The sequence below is a fragment of the Scyliorhinus canicula genome, chromosome 5, assembly GCF_902713615.1.
Source record: "Scyliorhinus canicula chromosome 5, sScyCan1.1, whole genome shotgun sequence".
Classification (NCBI taxonomy): domain Eukaryota; kingdom Metazoa; phylum Chordata; class Chondrichthyes; order Carcharhiniformes; family Scyliorhinidae; genus Scyliorhinus; species Scyliorhinus canicula.
This window is the reverse complement of record NC_052150.1, coordinates 162,438,178-162,461,941: the sequence shown is the minus strand read 5'-3', so window position 1 is coordinate 162,461,941 and position 23,764 is coordinate 162,438,178. Positions and strand designations below refer to the sequence as shown.

General features: G+C 42.1%; 1 protein-coding gene across 1 annotated transcript in view; it reads right to left on the bottom strand.

Moving 5' to 3' along the window:
• LOC119966384 (G patch domain-containing protein 8) overlaps positions 1-7,895 on the bottom strand; it is a 697,605-nt gene extending 689,710 nt beyond the window's left edge. Inside the window, exon 1 of the mRNA XM_038797945.1 lies at positions 7,033-7,895. Within this exon, the coding sequence (XP_038653873.1) occupies positions 7,033-7,143 (111 nt within the window). The 5' untranslated portion in view covers positions 7,144-7,895. The remainder of the gene's footprint in view (positions 1-7,032) is intronic.
• Positions 7,896-23,764: the final 15,869 nt, after the last annotated feature.

Below are 23,764 nucleotides of genomic sequence, written 5' to 3'. Positions count from 1 at the left end.
TACTGTTATGGTAAATTGATCCATTCCATTCACTCTTGATTTTATATTTCATAAAAATGTATAAGCATTCTACCCAATTATGCTTTTAAATATGAAATATATCTTTTCATAGATTGGAAATGAGTGATTTGAAATCTATAGATGTATAGTTCCTGGAGGCTATCATATAGTGGGTTTTAGTACTATCTGTCATCTAGGTTTAAGTCATTTAAAATGGAAGTCTATCTTTGACAGATCTAGTTGTTTCTAAATATTCAAAATCTCAGCCCAATTCATGGTGACATTAAGCCATTGTACAGAGGAGCTTTCAAGTTGAACAGTCCTCCTTGCCAATTCATCATTCTTACTCATTAGGATAGGTAATGCTGAATATGGAAACTTCAAAGCTCTATAGACCATTTCAATATTTTTCATTTCCAGTTGCAAATGATAGGCAACAATAGGTAATTATACAACCAGGAGGCTTTGCATGTGGAGGTTGTCTTTATTGCTAGTCAATAATAAAGAACAGTGAGTAGACTGCCTCTAGGGCAGTGATAAATTGTTTTCAATAAAGGAGTTTACAGCTGGGATCCTGCACTGCTTATAGAATAACTTCATTGACCTGTGACAGATGAGAGGTGTCTACTGTAAAAGATATAACACTAGTATTTAATGGTTATGTTCCCTCTAATGTCACAAGTGACAAACAAAGCTGAACTCTGGTGTTCAGGCTACAGTTGACTATCTGCTTTTTCATTTCCTTCTCCAAGAAACAACAATAGTTTCTTATTATTGGGGAAGAAAACAAGAGTAGGGTGGATGGGAAACTTAATGGCAACCTTATTTACCAATGCGAATATGATAAATACTTTCAGAATCATGTCTTTGAATGTTTGCACGTTACCAGGGAAAAGGAATGGATAGAATATTGGGTAACCCGACAACAAGTGACATTTATATTGTGCCTTTCATCGAGTGATGTGTCTCAAGGCACTTCCAAGCGGTATTATCATAAAGAGAATTGGCATATAAGCCACAGAGATATTGACATATGTGACCAAAGGCTTGGCCAAAGATGACAGTTGTAAGAAGCGTCATAAATAAGGAAGGAGAGTGGTAGAGAGGCAGAATGGATTAGGGATGGAATTCAAGTAATTAGGACCCAAGAAACTGAAAATACAGCTACCAAAGGCAGGATGATTAAAATCTTTGGAGCTCATGGTGTATTGTGGGAATAAATGTTACTGCTGTCTTTATTGGGTCAGAAAAGAGTAGACTTACACAAGGACAGTTTCGTATCGAGAAAATTAATGGAGTCAAATGGTATGGTTGAACATGATCAATGCTGAAGGGGGGTTTCAGCGATTATACTTCTTAAAACTGAATAGCTAGCATGCCACTAGAGTAGTTTTACATAAGTTACTTTATTAGGGATTAAGATGAATTATAGGGAGTGTACTGAGTAATCATTATTAACCATTAAACATGTATTTTTAGGACATAGCAGTAATAAGTATTCAAATGGGATTTAGGATAGCTAACTTGACCAAAAGGATGTCACTTCTGATATCTTGTCTTTGTGAAACAATCTAGAATGCGGGTTTTGCTGACCTGCTGCTCACAGACAATGAATGCACAGCAAATTACTGGTAAGCACAGCTGTCAGGATGAGGATCAATCATGTGCTGCTTGCAATTCTATTGGGTGAAGTTTAGACATTGATTGCAATTCTATTGGATAAGTTTAAACGTAGCAGCTTCAGGGATTGGATCGCGTCCCACTAGGGTGGGCTATTGATTTTTGAAAATTGAAAAAGTACTATGTTCTGGCCTTTGTTCAGCAGAACAGATCTTGGCAGATATCCAGGTCTGTTCTCCATGTACATGTAACAAGCTTGATTAAATAGCCATCTTGTCCAGATTGTCAATGTGTCTTTTCCTCTCTGTACTGAGTTGAGCCACAGGGAATAACCCCATGTGGAAGCTGACTCAATACACAGGTCTTGAAACCACTCCTACAAATGCCACAGAGGGTCACGGAGTAATAATGTATTATCATCACAGTCAAAGAAAATTGGTAGTGACTTTAACCAGGACCCAGAGCTGTGAACAAGGTTGAGATCGGGCAGAAAATCTATGAACAGGGAAGTTTGGAAAAGATGGCACAAAGTTTGGAGTCAATAGCATAATCAGGGGCTTTAGAAAGGAAAAAGATAGAAATAGGGATTGTAATTGGAGGAGATGGGCAGATCAATTAAATGTTTTTATTTCTATATAATTACCATTACATGTGTAACTATATTACTTATTCCATTCTACTGAACTACTGAGTACCTAAACTAAAATTAAAATGTTGGTGAATAGAGAAACTGGTTGCAGAAGCCTCCAATCTCATGATCGAGGCAGACAAACAATCTTATCCTGGACTGCCAACGCAACTGAATTTTTAATCATTAATAGGCTATTTTCTATTCCTACCTATAGAGATTATCTTGATTTATGTCATAATAAGGGTAAGTTCATTTTTATCCTTTAGCTCAAACTCACCTACCCAGAATTTTTAAACTGTTTTCTGTTTCACTTCCATTTCTACTGCAGTTTCTTTTTTTGGTCCATTGCCCCATTAATGTTTGTAAAGTCAAAGTTACTTTCACACCTCTGGAGGGATATTTTTCGTAATATTAATTTTGCTCAATTTCTATGGTGGCTCTAAATGTATCACTTGCTCAGTAGACTCAATTGTTTCAATGTCAGATATAGTGACTGATGTAAAATCTGTCACTGTGCAGTCTGCTCAATAGAACCAGGATAGAGCTTGTGAAAGCCGAGCCGCAGTATCTTTAGAGCAAACAAAATACTCTACAATTCCAATTTTTAATAAAAGTAGGAAATTATTCAAGCAAAATGTACCATAACTCTGATATCCAAGTCACAGTTTTATATGTGTCCATATGTCCACTCGGTTTCACAGAATATTTTACTTCAAATATTTTCATATTATTACGAGCGAAATTGCAATTTTGCTTATTCTGCAGCAAACACATTTTCTTTTTGTGACTAAATTGGCTGAAGAGCACTTTGGGAAATCCTGAGGTTGTGCAAGGCACAAGATAAATGCAAGTCTTTCCTTAAATATTAATATGAAATTAGAAATTGAGTGAATCCTTCAAAATTGACCTCTTATTTATTAGAATTTCCAAATTCATTTTAAATTCCTTTGCTCACTAGTTTAATGGTTACCTTAACCATGGTTATATCTCCATTAAAATATAAGCAAAGGTTTCCATATGAATAAATATTAGCTAATATTCAAAGAGCTCAATTTCAAGGCAAAATACATTTCTGTTGTAGTTTTGACTTAAGAGTTCTTTCAGACCATAGATAAATTAATGTGCAAGAGATTGAAATTTTGGATATAAAGCTGAATGTGGCATACATACGCAACAAAGCTATGGAATATATGTTGCACTGAGACATCAATGAAATTGATTGTCAACTTCATAATCGATTTCAACATGTAGCCCAAACTCTGAAAATGGGGTGCTCACAGAAAACACTTCCAACACAAAAGTATTGATACGTTAACACCAAATGATGCTAAGTCTTGGCTATGAGCAAATTTTGCAGATCCTCTGTTCCAATTTTCTTCCCCTTAAGGAAAATTAACTAAATTTGGGTATGGGTCCATTATTCCAGTCTGATTGTGCACCCAATTATATTTTTCATGTGCAAATCCAAACAACGAGTGTTAACACGTTATTTTCCTATAGAGGGCATTATAGCTGAATCCCTTTGTCACTGCTTTCCTGATTAAGATCAGTTAACCCATCATGGACCGAGAAAAGTCACAGACCTATTCTCTCCACAGATGTTACCAGCCCTGCTGAGTATTTCCCTTGTTTTTAACTTCAGGAATTGATGGTTTATATGGGTCAGTTGCGTGCCACATTTCATAGAATCATATAATCCCTACAGTGCAGAAGAAGGCCATTTTGCCCATCGAGTCCGAAAGAGCACCCTACTTAAGCCCACTTCCCTGGAAGCCCACCTACCCTTGGACACCAAGGGCAATTTAGCATAGCCAATCCACCTAATCGGCGCGCCTTTGGACCGTGGGAGGAAATCGGAGCACCCGGAGGAAACCACACAAACACAGGGAGAATGTGCAAACTTCACAGTCACACACAGTCAGAATTGAACCCGGGTCCCTAATGCTGAGGCAATAGTGCTAACCACTGTGCCACCATTTAGCAAACAAATTATCAAACCAGCCTCTTTCTTGACAGCACACTCGACCTGGCCCCTTGTCATGATGGAACATTTCATATTCCAGATAGGGACAGGGCAGAAATAAATGCAACAGTATAAAGTATGAATGGAGACCCATAAAACTATTAGTTCACCCTCATCTGATTAGATGAGCACTTGGAAAACTAGGAGCATAGGGGATTCAGGGGATAAATGCAACAGTATAAAGTATGAATGGAGACCCATAAAATTATTAGTTCACCCTCCTCATCTGATTAGATGAGCACTTGGAAAACTAGGAGCATAGGGGATTCAGGGAATTACTGAAAAATAATGTGCTATTAAGAGAGATGGAATTTGCATTATGTATACCTGCGTACATAGGTGTATTTGCATTAGGCTTATAAATAGACCATATCAATGAGTTCCGGCTCATAACAACTTCCAAAGGTTTTCTTTCCTATCATTTCCAACTGGGTATCACAACTTCAGAATTGTGTATTTTCCAGACTGAGGTTACAAAATCCTTGCTGGTCATAACCCCGCACACAAGCCCCAACATCCCACCACCCTTCTCTCCCTCCGCACCACAATCAGCACACAAACGCATGCACTAAACACCTCATATTGTACACTTATCAGATGTGCTTGTGGACATTACAACGTACAGGCACATTGGAGAGTAAATAAACACAATCCATTAGTTATTTAGATGGACTAAAGTACAAAACTAATCAGCAATCACAACGTCACTGGAAACAATTATTTCAGCTGGTAATAAGAAATAAAATGACACCTATAGCTTACTTCAGTGAGAAAAATCTGTGCCAGTAAAATGGATTAACCATAAATAAAAATGGGAAATGCTTGAAATACTCAGCAGGGCAGACAAGAAGTGAAATTTATATTATATTTCAGTTCTGATGAAAGGTCACTAACCTGCTTCTCCCCCCAGAGTTGCTGTCTGTCCAGCACCTATATTTCCAGCATTTTCTGTTTTTATTTCACATTCCCTGTATCCGTAGCTTTTGCATGAGTGGATTAGCAATCCCACTAGTAGTTAACTTGTGTTTGGTAATCATGAAGACAATGATTCAGATAATTGAGGAGATACGCCACTGTTAATACCAAGCTCATATTAACCCTTGAGAAAATGCTGAGATTTTTTTTTGCCAAGAGAATGGTTTATCAAATTACAAGAATACCTTTTTCAATTTATTATGAGTGGTGTGTTGGCAAAGATGCATTTTCATTCGGCTCAGATTCTAATTCTGTGGTAAATGTCAAGAAGTTTTTTTTTACAATTATTAAGTGGAAAAATAGTGAATGCGTTTCAAGAGCCCTAAAACAAATTCACTGAGATTTCAAAAGCTTTCAGATCAATGAATTCCAGACAGCTAAAAGAGACTGAGGTAGAAATAGATTTTATAGCCCACTTCACCTGCAAGTTTATCTTTCTAATAATGCCACAAGTCAGTTAACAAAAGCTAAAATGACAGATGATAAAATGATAAGGACTTTCAAAAAGCATCTTAAACTCTCAATATGATCCAATATCATAATCTGGATAAAAATATAAGGCTCTGCACAGCTATTCAAACGGACAATAGTGGTCGCACCAAATGCAAAGTTTTGTGTGGCAATTTTCAACATTTCTCGTCTGAGGGAATTTCAACCCCTGCATCATAAATCGCATTACAGTTGCAATATAACATAACCTGACACTTGCAATGAGAAACACTTGCATGACTGAATCAGGTACCATATAATCTTTACTAAGCTACCTTCGGGATTCAATCGAGTTGGATTTGTTTTCGTGTGTGTCAAACGCACTCATTTCAATTTCCACTTTCTGCATCCATTCAGAATTACCATAAACTGAAAATCTCAGTTTAAAAAGTCAGGGAAACAAGGGGCCGCTACTGTTTTTTTTTGTAAAATCGATATTGGAGCATCTGAATTGGCAAATCCCAATGTCAGGCAAGTGCATCCTGCCCCCCCCCCCCCCCCCTCCACACACACACACACACACACATGTTCATCCCCAGACTTTTAAAAGGCAAAATTGTTGCAATGTTTACTGGGTTGACCCGTGTGTTCGATCAACTTCTCACTTTTACATGATATTTCACCACGAGCTCAAATGTTATCAAGCAATCTTCAACGCTTTCAGACCGCAACACAATCCGCCAGCTCTGGTGATGGCCGTTGTAACCTTTCCATTCACAAAGGGAAATAGCTCTCCTCGCAGCTTGATAAATGAAATTGGTCCTTGAACTCAAAAGTGTCCGCGGAAATTTCTTGGACAACACACATGGGGGGGGGGGGGGGGGGGGAAGAGATAAAGCACATTAATACCTGTGACAGTAAAATGAGTAGCAAAAGCAGACCGTGCTTGCAAATGCTTTGAAATAATTGATCTGCAAAAATAAGTTTAGCAGTCAGGCACAATCTGATTCTATATATAGATATGCAGCGAACCAGCCGTTCTAATTAACTCAATGAATGTTTCATCAGTTTCTGGACTATCAGACTCCAAAGCCATTTCCCTGCTTCAGCTATACATATACATGTACTCTCTGCTACCGATCACTTCCCATCATGTCTCTTCAGATATCAAAGCGGGAAGGAAAACAAAGTGCAATATAAAAAATCAGTTTCAATTTGTAAGAAATAAAAATTGATGTCGGTGACTGCATATTTTCCAAAAGGCACAATTTACACAGTCCAGTGGTGCAACTGTAACAGCGTTAAAAGTTTATCATACATAATTAACTATAAAGAAAAAATACATTAAATTTACCAGTGATTCACTCCCTTTCTTGCACAGGGGACCTCTAAAAACTCCTTTAATGCTTCTAAAATGCCCATTGCTGAGATGCGTTGAGCTGATCACAAGGTAATAGCACGCCATACGGTAATGTGTCTCCCATATGTACAGAGGTTTGACACAAGCAGGGGGAATTCAGCAGCCGTACAGGAACGTGGAAGCAGGAACCCTATCGTGCAACACCTAGATACTGTTTTACTTCACCATCGGCAGGCAGAGAGACATAACAACCAACGAGATCGACCGGTCCCGATGATTAAATGACGAGACTGCAAATCCATGCACTTCCCAAAAGGCAGACCATGTGAAAATGCTAATCCTCCGTCTCGGGCAAGGCAATGGAAATCCACACTATCTGACAGATGCAGCAGATCACCGCTGGTTTACATAGTCAAATGGACAAAAGAGCTTGCTGTGAGCAGTCCGTGATAACGAAGTCCCTTTACCACGCTGCCTGGCACCAGTCTGTGATGGCTCAGCTTCAGTCAAATTGCAGTCTGCCTTGAAAAAACCCAGGTATAACAGTAACAAATGGATTGCAAAGGCAGGAACTGTCACGCAAGGCACTAACAGAAAAAGAATGTAAACAGAGTCCCACAGATGGCAGCTTTCAATCAGCAGCACTTTTAACCTACATTGACTGCGAGCACATTAAGAACTCTTCTGGCTATTTTATTTTAAATTCCCCTCAAGTCTTTTAGTTTCCTCCCACCCAGCCATTCTTTTCTTTCATTTCCTCTGCCTGAATTTGCTTGCTTATTCTCTCTGCCTACTTTCCCTTTAATACCTTTCTTATTCCTTTCTGGCTCGATATCAAACTGCAGCAGCAGCAGCAGCACCCCCCTCCCCCCAGCTGACTGTGAGAATGATCAATCCAGTTCCAAATAGGGTATAAAGAGGAGGAAACAGCGAACAATCACTTTAGCGCCTTACTGCCATTCTCCTCAGTAACATGCATTTAACTGAATTGTTTCATTTGCTGTAAATAGTGCCACCAGGGTGCAGGCTGGACCAAAGCAGTTCCCACATTGCCGAGGTGAATCCGGGGAAAGAGAAATCTCAGTTATTTTATTTGGAAATGTAATTAATGAAACACCCAACACAATTGCAGGATATTATAAGGAGATCAGCTAAACAAGCGGCTGTTGTTTACACCGCCAGAAATGTCATGTTAATTATGAAATGTGTAATGCTTCACCACTGAAGAACTGTAAACACAGGGAACCCTATGAATGAAGCAGCTCACTGTTCTGTCAAACTCTTTTCAGGCTTATAATGCTAATTATTCTCCATCCTGTCAAATCACTGCATGTGGCTCAAATTCTTAGCAAAGTTATTACTTGCATGCATGGTTACACCATCCACAATTGGTTATGTAACACTTTCAAGTTCCAGATACAGAAACAATACAGATCTCAATAAATTTACATTTCTAACCCTTAGGCAATGCCGCTGAAGATAATTTCCCTGTCTATCACATCAACAGTTCACAAAGTGCCCTATGTTGATGTCATGTGACGTCGGCACGGTGGCGCAGTTGTTAGCACTGCTGCCTACTTCGCTGAGGTCCTGGGTTCGATCCCGGCCCTGGGTCATTGTCCATGTGGAGTTTGCACATTCTCCCCGTGTCTGCATGGGTTTCACCACTGCAACCCAAAAGCTGTGCAGCTTAGGGGGATTGGCCACACTAAAATTGCCCTTTAATTGGAAAAAAATAATTGGGTATACTAAATTTATTTTTAAAAAATTGATGTCATGCGACTGCACTGCACAAGACCCATTCACACTGTGGCATTTTGTTTGCGACAAGCTTCAGTTAAGTTGCTCGGCATGGGTTTCTGCCTTACATTGTTGAGGCAATTTTGACCAGTATAATATTTGAGCTGTCCAGAAAATGCAAATATACATCAAAATAAAATGTACAATGCTGCTTTATAATTTTATTAATTGACATAATTATTGCAATTTGCAATGGTAATGGTGATACAGCACTTCTCAATTAAAAAAAGTTGTATGCATGTTTGGAGGAGCACCTCCCTCTCCCTAACCCCCCCCCCCCCCCCCCCCTCACTCTCGTGAACTTTTAGCATTAACAGTAAAAGAAAACACTTCCAAATAGATCATCAATCATGAAACACCAGAATCCTGCTCTCTCTAATATTCTTCACAAGCATCATGCATAAATTTGCTGATCAGTATTCTATTGCAGGTTCACCCACAAGAGGGAACATTTGCACAAAATAGGCAGCTTCTTGAAGAAGTATCTTAGCTGAGGGAAATGATGCAAAGCTCAAAAGTTAAAGCGACTGGGAGACTTCCCTGTCATAATCATAGAGTCAGAGAGATCTACAGCACAAAAAAGCCCTTCAGCCCATCGCATCTGTGGCAGTCAAAAACAACCATAGAACATGCAGTGCAGAAAGAGGTCATTTGGCTCATCGAGTCTGCACCGACCCACTTAAGCCCTCACTTCCACCCTATTCCCATACCCAATAACCCCTCCTAACCTTTTTGGACACCAAGGACAATTTATCATGGCCAATCCACCTAACCTGCACGTCTTTGGACTGTGGGAGGAAACTGGAGCACCCGGAGGAAACCCACGCAGACACGGAGAGAACGTGCAGACTCCGCACAGTGACCCAGCTGGGAATCGAACCTGGGACCCTGGCGCTGTGAAGCCACAGTGCTAGCCACTTGTGCTACCGTGCTGCCCTAACCATCTCATCCCATTTTCCTGCACTTGGCCCAAAGCCTTGCATGTCTTTGCATCGCAAGTGTACATCTAAATAATTCTTAAATGCTATCAGTGTCCCTTTCAGACAGTGGGGTGAATTCTCAGCCTCTCTGGTCTGCCTCCCCTGCGTGCCCAAAACTCCTCTGAGTTCCTCTGAAGATTTAGTTGGGTGTCACAAAGGATCCAGTTTCCACATGTCACCACAAGGAGGTAGAGCTGAGGACCTGTCATTGGAAAGGTGTAATGATAGAGAAACTGACATATTTGGTTCTGTATTTCGCATTGTTGCTAACCAGGGGTGTCGAATGAAAAGCAAACCTGCACTTAAATGAAAGTATGCTAACTCTCGTCACCCACATAGTAGATGCATCACGCCGACCTATTACAATTTAGCAATAGAGAGAGATAATGACGTCTGATGTGTGAATTTCTAGTTACTCACTCATGCGATGTAAGTGCTGCCAGCAAGGCCAGCATAGATTGCTCATCCCTCATTAACCTTAAGCAAGTGGTAGTGTGTCACATTCTTGAGGTACTGCAACCCATGTGGTGTATGTACACCTAGGTTGGGATTCTCTATTCCAGATTCAAAATGCTCCCTTCAGCAGAGAATTGGGTCTGCGTCCCCTGGTGTCAGGAACATCACCAGGGTAGGATTCTCATGGCTTGACTATAGAAATATACGCATAGTGCCGAAAACAATTGTTTCCATGCACTTACTTGGGCCGGGCTACCATTTTGAACAAGTGTGCTGATCCCAGCATCCAGGGACAGCCCCCCTCATCCCCACAACCCAAATATTGACCCCTCTCCAGCTGACAAGGGGAGCACCCTCAACCCCTCATCAAGAAGGGGCATCCTGTGCACCCAAGCCCCCCTCCCCCCCACCACGGGAATAACGGGTCATCCACCCATACAAGTATGCATGAGGATGACCGGACCCTCGCACCCAACCTCTGGGCCACCCTTCCACCTCCCAGCCCCCTTCCCACTCCCCCTTCAGCCACCCTCATTTAGCCACCCCACCCCAGGGGTGTCCAGTAATTTTTGTTTGTGTTTCAGAGTTTTAACAATTCAGACCAGGATGAAGATCTTGTACAGTGGGCTGTCTGAGATCACCATGCCAAGAGTGATCTTCAGGTTGTCCAGGGCTGGAATGGGCAGTCCAGACACAGGATCCCCATCCAGGGCGAGGGTCCCAGGGTCAATCCGCACAGCCGAAGCCAACCCCAGGACCTTTGGAGGACCCTCATTCTGCAGCCTGGCAGTGGCAGAAAGGCCGATTAACAATGCACTGAAGCCCTGAACCTCCCCTCAGGGTCCATTGTGCTGGGACTTCACTTGACAATACTTATACCAAAGACTGGCCGGTGGACTTCCGAATGTGGGGGTCGGAGCATAATGGAGAAGGGGAGATTCAGGCTTTCAGCCCTTTAATTGCGTTGTAATGAATGCAAATCAGCTGTTTGCATGTTCTCGCTGGCGTGTGGCAGGAATCCTGCTATGGCTGGAGGGGCAGGACTGGAAACTGGGGATGGGTCTGCCAGCCAGCACTTATCCAATTTTTGCCCGACGTGGGATTCTCCATCTGATCGGGATTCTCAATTATAGCGGCAGGGAATGGAGAATCCTGGCCAACAGTGCTCTTAGGGAGGGAGATCCAGGATATGAATCCAGTGACAGTAAAAGAACCGTGGTATATTTCCAATTCAGGATGGTGTGCCTCGGAGGGGAAGTTGGAGTGGGTGGTCTTCCCATGCATCTGGTGCTTTGTCCTTCTCGGTGATAGAGGACGATGGTTCGGAAGGTGCCGATGAAGGTGAATGGCTGCAGTGCCTCTGGATGGTGTGCATTGCTGCAAATCTGCACTGGCGATGGATGGAATGAATGTTTGAGGTGGTGGATGGGTCCAATCAAGCAGGCCGATTTGTCATGGATAGTATCTGTTATTGTATGATGTGCTTGTGCCTTTAAGTAAGCATATCTTTACACTTATATCACTACCACCTCAACAAGATGTGATATATTAGTCCCATGCCTTATATTCAGTCTACAACAGCAGGTGCTAGAAGTTTGACATGTATACAGTTTTATCTACAAATAAAGAACCCACACCAAATCATTGTCATGTGATTTATATGTTTATGCCAAATAGAAGAATATAACACTATCAAGCTCCTTGGGTGTTGTTGGATCTGCACTTATCCAGGCAGTTGGAGAGTATTCCATCATACTCCTAACTTGTACCTTGTTGATAGTGGATGGGCTTTAGGGAATCATATATATTTTGTTATGGGTCAGGCATAGAAACTCCAAAGTGTATTATGAAGTTCATCTGACCTACAACCTTTATGTTGAATTTGACTAGGATGAGCTCAAAAGCCGTCACTGCAGGTGTGATTCATCAAACTTCCTAGACACTTTGATCAAAACAAGGTTTATTCTAAGAATGTAGTTAACCAATATATATATATATACATACATATATATATATATATACACATAAAAACACAGCCAGAATTTTTATCAATTACAAACATAATGTCACCACACAGCTACAGTAATCTATGTACATAACACTTAATAAATTCCCCCCTTAGCTGTTCCAATTCAATAACAAAATACAATAAACTAAGCCCCTTTTCAAGGCCGTGGCCCAGCTGTATTCTCACTTGAATGGGACTGGTCCTTTTCCTGAAATTCTGATCCAGGTCCAACCAGCAGATTCAAACTCCTTCCGGAAAGTAAACTTACCAAGGCAGTTAGCCACAAGTAATGGGTGTTTAACCGGAACTGCTTTTAAAATGAAAACAGAGAAAAACAGGGAAAAAACTTCTTTCTCCTTCTGGAGTCCAAAGCAGTCAAACTGAGACTGAAACCTAAAGAAAAAACCTTCTCACCTGACAGCCACAGCCCAATGTGCTACAAGTCACATGATCATAGAATCATAGAGTTTACAGTGCAGAAGGAGGCCATTTGGCCCATCGAGTCTGCACCGGCTCTTGGAAAGAGCACCCTACCCAAGGTCCCCACCTCCACCCTATCCCATAACCCCGTAACCCCACCCAACACTAAGGGTAATTTTGGACACGAAGGGCAATTTAGCATGGCCAATCCACCTAACCTGCACATCTTTGGACTGTGGGAGGAAACCGGAGCACCCGGAGGAAACCCACACACACACGGGGAGAATGTGCAGACTCCGCATAGACAATGACCCAAGCCGGGAATCGAACCTGGGACCCTGGTGCTATGAAGCAATTGCGCTAACCACAATGCTACCGTGCTGCCCTAAGAGACTAAACTTTTTTTTATAGTGAAACTCACATGGTTTAGTCTCTTAGGCCAGCACGGTAGCATTGTATATAGACATAGAATTTACAGTGCAGAAGGAGGCCATTCGGCCCATCGAGTCTGCACCAGCTCCTGGAAAGAGCACACCACCCAAGGTTAACACCTCCACCCTATCCCCATAACCCTGTAACCCCATAACCCAGTAACCCCACCCAACACTAAGGGCAATTTTGGACACTAAGGGCAATTTATCATGGCCAATCCACCTAACCTGCACATCTTTGGACTGTGGGAGGAAACCGGAGCACCCGGAGGAAACCCACGCATACACTGGGAGGATGTGCAGACTCCGCACAGACAGTGACCCAAGCCGAAATCGAACCTGGAACCTGGGACCCTGGAGCTGTGAAGCGATTGTGCTATCCACAATGCTACCGTGTTGCCCCACCTTGCATGTTGACAATGGAGAAAATCATCAATGGTAATGCCGTTGACTATCAAGGGGAGATTCTTTCTCTTGTTAGAAATGGTAATTGCTTGGCACTTGTATAATGGGAACATTACATGCCAACCCTACTTATACTGTCATGCATAGATGCATCTGCGACAGGTAGACTGGTGAAGATGATGTCAAATAGGTTTTTCCCTGTTTGGCGGTTCTCTCAGCATCTGCTGTAGCACCAGTCTGGAAGCAGAACTCAGCCAGCTTGGCAAATAATGGTGCGATGAGCCACGTTTGATGATGGATATAAAAGTAGTTTACGCAGATTCCATCTTCTTGCTACCCTCAGCGTTTTGTCCAATAACAATCAGCATGGAGGATCACCAATTCTTCTGCTAAGGGAAGGGGTAGGTAGCAATCGGCAGAACATTTCCTTTTCCATGTTTGATTCAGTCTTTGCATACATACCTCAATTTACAATCAGCACCAACTGAAAGCAAATACTACAACTCTGATCTTCAGTCATCTAAACCTGAAGGCCTACATTAAAGATTTTCCTATTGGCCTATGGCCTTGAACTCTGGTAATGATGTGAACTAATGTTAATTTCAGTTGTTCTTGTACTGTGAAACTATTTTTCTCTATTTCCCCTCCCCTCTTTCCCCCTTTCCTAACTGTGTGGGTGTGTGGGCCGTTGTGAATCGGCATTCCCCAGGTATATTGGGATATTAAATGAACTAAACTTCTGTGTTTATCCTAATGTGAGTTTACTGCAAATTATTAGTAAATTAGATCACTAAAACAACTGAGGGACTTCACAAATACCCCACCACATATTTAAAATATGAGCTAGCACGGTGACACAGTGGATAGCACTGCTGTCTCACAGCGCCAGAGATCCAGCTTCGATTCTGGCCTTAGGTAATTGTCTGTGTGGAGTTTCCCCGTTCTCCCCGTGTCTGCGTGGGTTTTCCCGGGTTCTCTGGTTTCCTCCCACAGTCCAAAGATATGCTGGTTAAGGTGGATTGGCCATGCTAAATTGCCCCTTAGTATCCAAGGATTTGTAGGTTAGGTGGGATTATGGTGTTACGGGGATAGGACGATGGAGTGGGCCTAGATAGGGTGTTCTTCCGAGGGTCATTGCAGAGATAATTGGCCGAATGGCCTCCTTCTGCACTGTAAGAATTCTACGGTTCCATGATTCTGTGGCATCAAAACACCTTCTGCTTACGGAGGTGAGAGGAAGTCAGAGCCCATCTTTCTCCTGTCCATAACACTGAGCCACCATTTTCGCTCAGATTTATTACTTAATTGAATTTAAATTTCTTGAGCAGCCATGGTGATATTTGACCTCGTGTCTCCAGGTCATTAGTTTGGACCTCCAGATTACTCAGCAGTACTATTGCCATTAATATTAATGCTTCTCTTCCCCAGATTAGCTTCAAAAGACAACAGATTTTGATCTTATTACAATTGCCCAGGCCAAATTCTCGATTTCTTCTTACTGCATCCTACTTACACTTGACAAAGTGATTTTTATCACCCTCCCAGCAGAAGAACTAATAGTTGGTGCTTGGAAGCATGCATTACTCTCTGAAGGAAGTGCTGAACAAAACCAAGGTAAGACGAGCGCATTGCAACGATAATTCTACCTCTGGACACAATTTTAAGGAAACAATTTTAGTGACATTTGAGGCTTTCTTTTTGGTGCACATGCCTGATTCTGATGTTGTGTAAAAATCAATACATATAGATTTTTTAACAAGTCCATTCAATTGTTCAGTGTTAAGTGCTATAAAAAACTTAGAGAAATGTAATTTCCTTCCTATTCCTTGCTTCAATCCCATACCTTACAAAATGGCCGCCTAAGCAGCTTAAAATGTACAAATTATTTATAAGCATGTTAGAAGTTATTATGCTATGATAATATCTGCAACAGAGAGGAGCAAGTTAAAACTGAGGAGATACTTTTAACTAAGAAAGATTTTCGTGACCACAATAATGTTTATTTTTATCTCTTTACTCTGTTTTTCCCCATTATTTCTTTGCTCTTGCATCTTCCTCTTTTGAATGCATGATCCTTGCTCAATTATAGTTCCATGGTTAACAAAGCCTTACGTTGCCTCACCCAAATAATGATCTTCACATGTGGACGTCCTCCATGATTGTTAGCCAGGCTATTTGATCACAGCCCATATGAAAGTTGAGAATATCCTGTCCCCTCATGCATTTACAGCAGGATTTGCTAAATCATGATCACAAACAGAAACCTTGGTTAATTTTCCCCTCGCTGGTCCAGGGAATTGAGGTTACTTCTTGCACACTTAAGCAACCTCAGCTGGAATCAGATAAGTCAAGACATGATAAGATTTCAAGACAGATCGTCTAAGTGGAAGACTTGGTTCATTCACTAATTTTTAAAGTGTTTTTCTCATCAGACCATCTCGGTAATCCATATAAAACCTTGATAATGCAGAACAAGGCAGCAGCACGGGTTCAATTCCCAGACCAGCCTCCCTTAACAGGCGCCGGAATGTGTCGACTAGGTTCTTTTCACAGTAACTTCATTGAAGCCTACTTGTGACAATAAGCAATTAAAATAAAAGGTAAAAACAGGTACAAATTCCCCCCTCCACCCCCCCCCCCCCCCTGAAATCGAACAAAGATATATGGGTATGCTGTGTGAATGAACCCATTTTGATAAAGAATCTGGTCACAGATGGAGATATAAATTTTTAGAGGATGGAAGTTGAAGCTGCAATTAACATGAACGGACTAATAAAGGAAAATACAATAATTTCTCAGAAGGGTAAATAAAATAGGAAGATGCATTTCAGATCAGGGCCCCGAAGAGTGTTCCTGGAAAAGAAAAGTATAATATGAACACAAATGAGAAATCCTAATTGGCTCATCTCAATTTATACACATGCAAAGCTCCTACAGTCCCAGGAATGGGGGCATAGTGATTATGTTACTGGACCAGTATCCCAGAGATCTGAAATAATGGCCAAGAAATGCAAGTTCAGTTCCACCATCACAGTTTAGAAATTTAAATTCAGTCAATTAAAAAATCTGGAATAAATGTTTAGCATCAGTAATGGTGACCATTACCTACCAGATTGTTGTTAAAATCTGCCAGTCCACTAATGCCCTTTAGGGAAGGAAATCTGCCATCCTTACCCAGGCTCGTCTATAATGATTCCAGGCCCACAAGAATGTGTTGACTTTGAAGTGACCTTGCAAGCAACTCAGTTGTATCAAATGAAAAAGTCCAATCAGAGTAAAAGCAGACGGCCACATGTCTTTGACCCAGGCAAGTTTCAGTTGACCCTCCGAAGTACCATCTGGGGGCTTTTCTCAAAATTGGGACAGCTGTACCACAGAACAGTAGTGAAACAGCCTAACATAGATGTACTCATAGAACCATTCACAGAAAGTTCCCAAAGTCCTCCATCACCATAATAACAAATAACTATCCCTGGGGTACGTAGTGCTTCCACTGGCAGGAGAGACCCACCAGCAGTGCACAATGGTTTGCAATTCGAGAGGGAGCAGTCCTGAGTCCTTAACATTGACTGAGGATCCTGTGAAGTATAAAAGCATCAGGTCAGGCACAGGCAAGAAAAGAGTCTGCTAGTTACTATCTACTGCCCTCCCTCAGATAATACATCATTCCTCACCAATTTGAACCCCACTTTGGAGAAGCACAAACCAGAGCATGGGCACAGCATGTACTCTTGGTGGTGAACTTTAATACCTAATACCAAATGTGACTCAGTAGCACCACTACTGATCAAATTGGCCAAATCCTGAAGGGTACATCTGCGAGATTGGGCCAGTAGTAGATGATGAAAGAACCACCATGAATGAAAACATTGACCTCCTCAGTAACAACTTACCTGTCACGGATGCATCTGTCCATATCAATGTTGGTAGGAGTGATCACCACTCAGTTCTTGTGGAGACAAAGTTCCATCTTAGCACTGAGGACACCTTTAAGCATGTTGTCCAGAACCACCATTCTGCTAAAAGGGATAGATTACGAACAGGTCTAATAGCTTAGAACCAAATATCCTTGAGGCACTGTGAGCCATCTGCAGCAGCAGAATTATATTTCATCCACAATATAAGACCTCATAACTGGCATATACCTCACTCTAGTACTACCATCAAATCATCAGACCAACTCTGGTTCAATGAGCAGAGCATGCTAGATGGGTCATTGGGTGCCAACCGAGTCAAGCTACAACACATGACTATGTGGTGAATGTATTATTGCTACAATTCACCACTGTATTGCATTACATTGTATTGTATTATGTTGATGCCCTTGTGAGCTCTGCCTGTGGCTCCGCCCCCTTGGGGGAGGTATATAGATCTGCAGCCTGTAGGCAGCAATCAGTACAGAGCAGTCACAGGCAGGCACAGATCTAGCCAATTAAAACCACTGTTCACTTCTACTCAATGTCTCATGTGAATTGATGGTCGCATCAGACTACATGCATGCTGAGCAGTAGAAGCAGCATGTTAATCTCAGGGCTAATAAATCCCACAGCCAATGGATCAGATTGAACCTCTGCAGTCTAGCAATGAATGGTGGTGGAAAAACAAATAATTAATGGGAGGAACAATCACCTTGTCTTTCCCAACCTCAGTGACAGCAGGGATGACAAGCATATAAGTGCAAAGAATAAAGTAGAAGCGTTTGCATCCCTCTTCAGCCAGAAGTGCCGAGTGGATGATCCATTTTGGCCTTATACCAAGACCCTAGCACCACAGATTACAGTCTTCAAACATTCGATTCACTCCATGTCATATCATGAAACAACTGAAGGCACTGGTTGAATAAAGGCTATGGGCCCTGACAAGGTTCAGTAATTCAAATGATTTTTGCAGAACTAGCCGTGTCCCTTAATAAGTTCTTCCAGTACCGGTATAACACTATCATCTACTCAACAATGTGCAAAATGTCCAGGTACATCCAATTCACAAAAAGATGGACAAATCCAACGCAGACAATACATTCGGTTTAGGAGCAGGAGTAGGCCACCCTACCCCTCAAGCCTCTCTCCCATTCAATAAGATTATGGCTGATCTGAAAGTAACTATATCCCCACTCCTTTCACCGCCTTGTTAATCAAGAATCTATCTAGCTCTCACCTAAAAAATATTCAAAGACTCTGTTCCCACTGCTTTTTGAGAAAGAGGGCTCCAGAGACTCACCACCCTCTGAGAAAAAATTTCTCTTTACCTCTGTCTTAAATGAAAGACTCCTTATTTTTAAACAGTGAGCTCTAGTTCTAGATTCTCCCAAAAGGGGAAGCTCTCGACATCCATCCTATCAATACCCCTCAGGATTGTAAAGATTTTGATCAAGTCGCCTCTTACTCTTCTCCACTCCTGTTGATACAAACCTGACCTCTCTGACCTTTCCTCATAAGACAACACACCCATTCCTGGTGTTAGTCATTGAAAAAAAAATTGTTTCTCAAATTGTTTTCCCCAGGGACCACTTTTGCCAATTAGCCGACATTCAGACCGCCAGCCGACCTTCCTGACCCACGACAACCAACATTCATCACACATGCCACATTCACTTACCTTTAATGCGGAAGAAGAATCTGCTCGGTCCTAACAATCTTACTCCAATCAGGTTCAAAGGAGGTGAGGACAATAAGTATATCATGTGCAGACTTCAGCCAGTTCCTTTGTGCCACATTCATCTTTATGAAAATGGAAAATCCAACCTCGCACATGTAGGTCATCATGAAGGGCAATAGCAACAAAATGTGTATTTTACTCATCACTGGATACTCTTGGGAGATGCTACACCAGAATATTGACAGCCTCATGGGCTTTTGGTGTGTTTTTATTGTGGTATTACAGGTCAGTTACTACAGTGTAGTCTTTTAATTTGGAGTCAGTGCTAAGTTAATAACTGACTCTGGGGTCTTAACATCAAAATGAATTTTTCATCCACCACTTCTCTTTCAAAATCTGAAACGTCTGCTCTAATTTGCCAGTACTTCCCCGCATGTAATAAACATGGGCAATGCATCTTTATTTGCATTGGCATAATTGTCAAACCCATACCTCATGAAATCATCTTGATACTACTTTGTTTCCGAGTTATGTAAGAAACCTTACAACACCAGGTTAAAGTCCAACAGGTTTGTTTCAAACACTAGCTTTCGGAGCACTGCTCCTTCCTCAGGTGAATAGAGAGGTATGTTCCAGAAACATATATATAGACAAAGTCAGAGATGCAAGACATGCTTTGAATGTGAGCATTTGCAGGTAATTAAGTCTTTACCGATCCAGAGATAGGGGTAACCCCAGTTTAAAGAGGTGTGAATTGTCTCAAGCCAGGACAGTTGGCAGGATTCCGCAAGCCCAGGCCAGATGAATGTAATGTGACATGAATCCAAGGTCCTGGTTGAGACCATACTCATGTGTGCGGAACCTGGCTATAAGTTTCTGCTCGGCGATTTTGCGTTGTCGCGCGTCCTGAAGGCTGCCTTGGAGAACGCTTACCCGGAGATCAGAGGCTGAATGCCCTTGACTGCTGAAGTGTTCCCCGACTGGAAGGGAACATTCCTGCCTGGCGATTGTCGCGCGATGTCCGTTCATCCGTTGTTGCAGCGACTGCATGGTCTGCTTCTATCGCATTTACGTCTTTCCTTACTGTACACAGTACTTGAAATGTAGCCTCACCAATGCCCTGCACAACTGAAGCATAACCTCCTTACTTTTATATTCATAATAAAGTTCAATACCATAAAAGATTCAGAGGTCCACTTCCTTGGCATCCCATCCAGAACCATAAACAATCACCCCCTTCATAGAGTACATACATTCCCTCGAGTGCAGAAGGAGGCCATGCAGCCCATTAAGTTTGCACTGACCCTCCGAAAGAGCACCCCACCTAGGCCCACCATCCCACCCCATCCCAATAACACCACTTAACCTGCGCATCTTTGGACTGTGGGAGGAAACCAGAGCACCCAAAGGTAACTCACTCATACTTGGAGAGAATGTGGCAACTCCACACAGACAGTCACCTAAGGCTGGAAACGAACCTGGGTCCCTGGCACTGTGAGGCAGCAGTGCCAACCACTGTGCCACCGTGCTGCTCTTCACCGTACCCTACAGAACAGGATGGTTGCAGGGTATACCATCTGATAGATGCACTGCAGCAACCTGTATTGCTTTTTTCAGCAGCACCTTCCAAACCAGCAACGTTGACCAACTTGAAGGACAAGGGCAGCAGGTGCATGGTAACATCACCATGGACAAATTCTAGTCAAGTACCATACTGAGTTGGCAATACATGACCATTCCTTCAGTCTCTCCGGGTCAAAATTATGGATCCCCATTACAGCATTGTGGGTGCACCTACAAGACATAGATTACAGTAGTTAAAGAAGATAACTCACTTCCACCCTCTCAGGGCAAGGATGAGCAATAAATGCTGGCCTTACAAGCCCACTTTCTACAAATAAATTAAAAATATTCACTCCCACACTCCCACCACAGCATCCAATTATTTCTTAATTTTTCCAGAATTTAGCTTGCAATAACCGATCAGATAATGGTTCTGCACTATGAAAAAGTGCCTATCCTCAGTCTCACATTTTCCATTTGATCTATACTTCCTTGCTCTACCATCACCTAATGAAATAATACCCGACAATTTACCTTTATAAAGAACTTACAATCACAATGCTGCTGTGTAATTACCTCTGAGTTGCCTTGTTTTCAGCATTCATAATCATTTTTGTTTCTGTATTTCCTCATGTACTATGAAGCTAATGATCAGACTTTTGTTTCTTTCCTCTCAACATCCTCTAAGGTCTGAATATTTCCTTTCTGTTTTGGTGATAAAAGTCACATAAATTTGTGGTGTTGTCTAACCGGTTCAGTGCACTGCATCCTCCAACTTTTACTCTCCAGTTGTGGCCATTGTAGAACCATAGAACCTTAGAATCTTGATAGTGATGAAGGAGGCCATTCGGCCCATCAAGTCTGCACCAACTCTGAGCACTCTGCCCATTTACAAGGGTCCATCCCTACCGATCCCCATAATCTAACCTGCACACCCCTGGACACTAAGGGACAATGTATCATGGCCAATCCACCTAACCTGCACATCAATGGACTGTAGGGGTAAACCGGAGCACCCGGTGAAATCCCACGCAGTTACGGGGACAACATACAAACTCCACACAGTCACCCGAGGCCAGAATTGAACCTGGGTCCCTGGCACTGTGCTAACCACTGTGTCACAGCGCCACCTACGAATTTAGTTCAATATTATATTTGTTTCTGGAGTTGCTCCATTATCATGAGCCAGCAATTGCAAAAACCAGCTCACTTTTTAATGGCCTAAAAAGCTGATGAAGATCTGTTTGAGGTTAAATTGGATTAGATGCTATAATCACTCCCCAAAACTGAAGAGTACAAAACAGTTGTGAGTGAATCTTGCACATGGGAATTTGGTGCAGAATGAGGCAATTGGGAAACCCTCATGATGTCACTTTGAAATGAGGCCAAAGTGATTTGAACTGTCAGACATCACGTCAATCTGATAGATACGCTGCCGTACTGGAGAAACAGCCTGTTCATTTTCTCTCAGACTTTCTTGGGACTATTTGAAATTAGAATGCACTTCTTAAAGTGAGGTAACATTTTCTGATTCCAGACTTTGCTGCTGTGCTCCTGGAAGAAGGAACATTGGCAAAATGGATCACTGAGTTTCAGCCAGAATATTTGACGTTTCCTGGAGGTCTTCATGGAGGAGGTCTGAGAAAGGAAGAAGTACGGTTTCCAGCACAAGAAGGAGCATCCGTAGGACTAGTATACAGTGATGATTGACAGGTTTATTTCAAATATCATTACCATTTGATCCTGGCTCCAGTGTAGAAACTTGTTCAATAACGTCAAGAGCAGCAATAGTAATTACAGCTTTTCAATGCCATATCTCTCCATCAACTGTCCTTTCACCATTCCTCCACACTCAACAGTTTCCTTGCGTCCATCACACCTTTCAGCTGTAATCACAAGGACACAGTTCTAATAGTTCTCTTTAACTCCAGAGAAGCTGAACTCTTCTTCCCAACACTCCCTACTCAAAACTTTCAACATTGTTTTTGCATTCAAGTGTGCTTAATGCACTCAATTAAAATTTGACATCAAAACTTCTAATTTGGAATGAATTTGACTTCAAATTTGATAGTGCATTCAAAACTCTTAAATACACTAAGCCAGCTGCATAGAAAATTACAAGAAATTACTTCTTTAAATAAAATCTGAATTTATTCCATTTTTGATTTAGTCCCAGAACTGAGTGCACCACCTGACCCCATCAGTTCTTAATTTGTTTGAGTCTCAGGATCCACACTTACCACCTATCCACCCCCATCCACAGTCGCCATCCTCGCTCCCCTTCTAGTCTTAACTCTCTCCCTTCCTCCAGTTTCCAAACTTTCACCCCTCCCTTCTTCCCTGTGCCCACCAAACTCTCCTCCATCTCTCCCCTGCCCACAAACACTACCACACTCCCTCCAGCCTCCAAACTCCACTTCTTTTGAACAACATCCTGCCTCCTCTTTTTGAAGGACAAAGCAGCACATGGAGGAGGATCATAAGGGAGGGAGGAGTAACCAACCTCAGAGCCCTCATACAAGCAGGACATGAAACCTTGGGGATTACTGGTATAAGCACAGCCATGAGCTTCAGAGGAGGCAATGCTGCCAGTCTATCCAAGGAGGGAGTCTGCTCCTTACTTGTAACTTTTCATTCACTTCTGAAGATATTAATCAAAGTTCACAAATTGAAACTGCACTCTCAATATTGTACCTTGCTGATGCTCAATCTCCCAGAAACATTCATGTGAGGAAAGCTATGCACGGGTGCAAATTCCTGAACTCTCGTCTGTTGACTGCTGAGGCCTATGGGAAAGGTGATGTTCAGGTGAGCTCTGGCTCACAGAGACAGTGGTCTGACAACCTGCAGAGAGCTGCTACAGACCATAACATAAGAACATAAGAACTAGGAGCAGGAGTAGGCCATCTGGCCCCTCAAGCCTGCTCCGCCATTCAATGAGGTCATGGCTGATCTTTTGTGGACTCAGCTCCACTTTCCGGCCCGAACACCATAACCCTTAATCCCTTTATTCTTCAAAAAACTATCTATCTTTACCTTAAAAACATTTAATGAAGGAGCCTCAAATG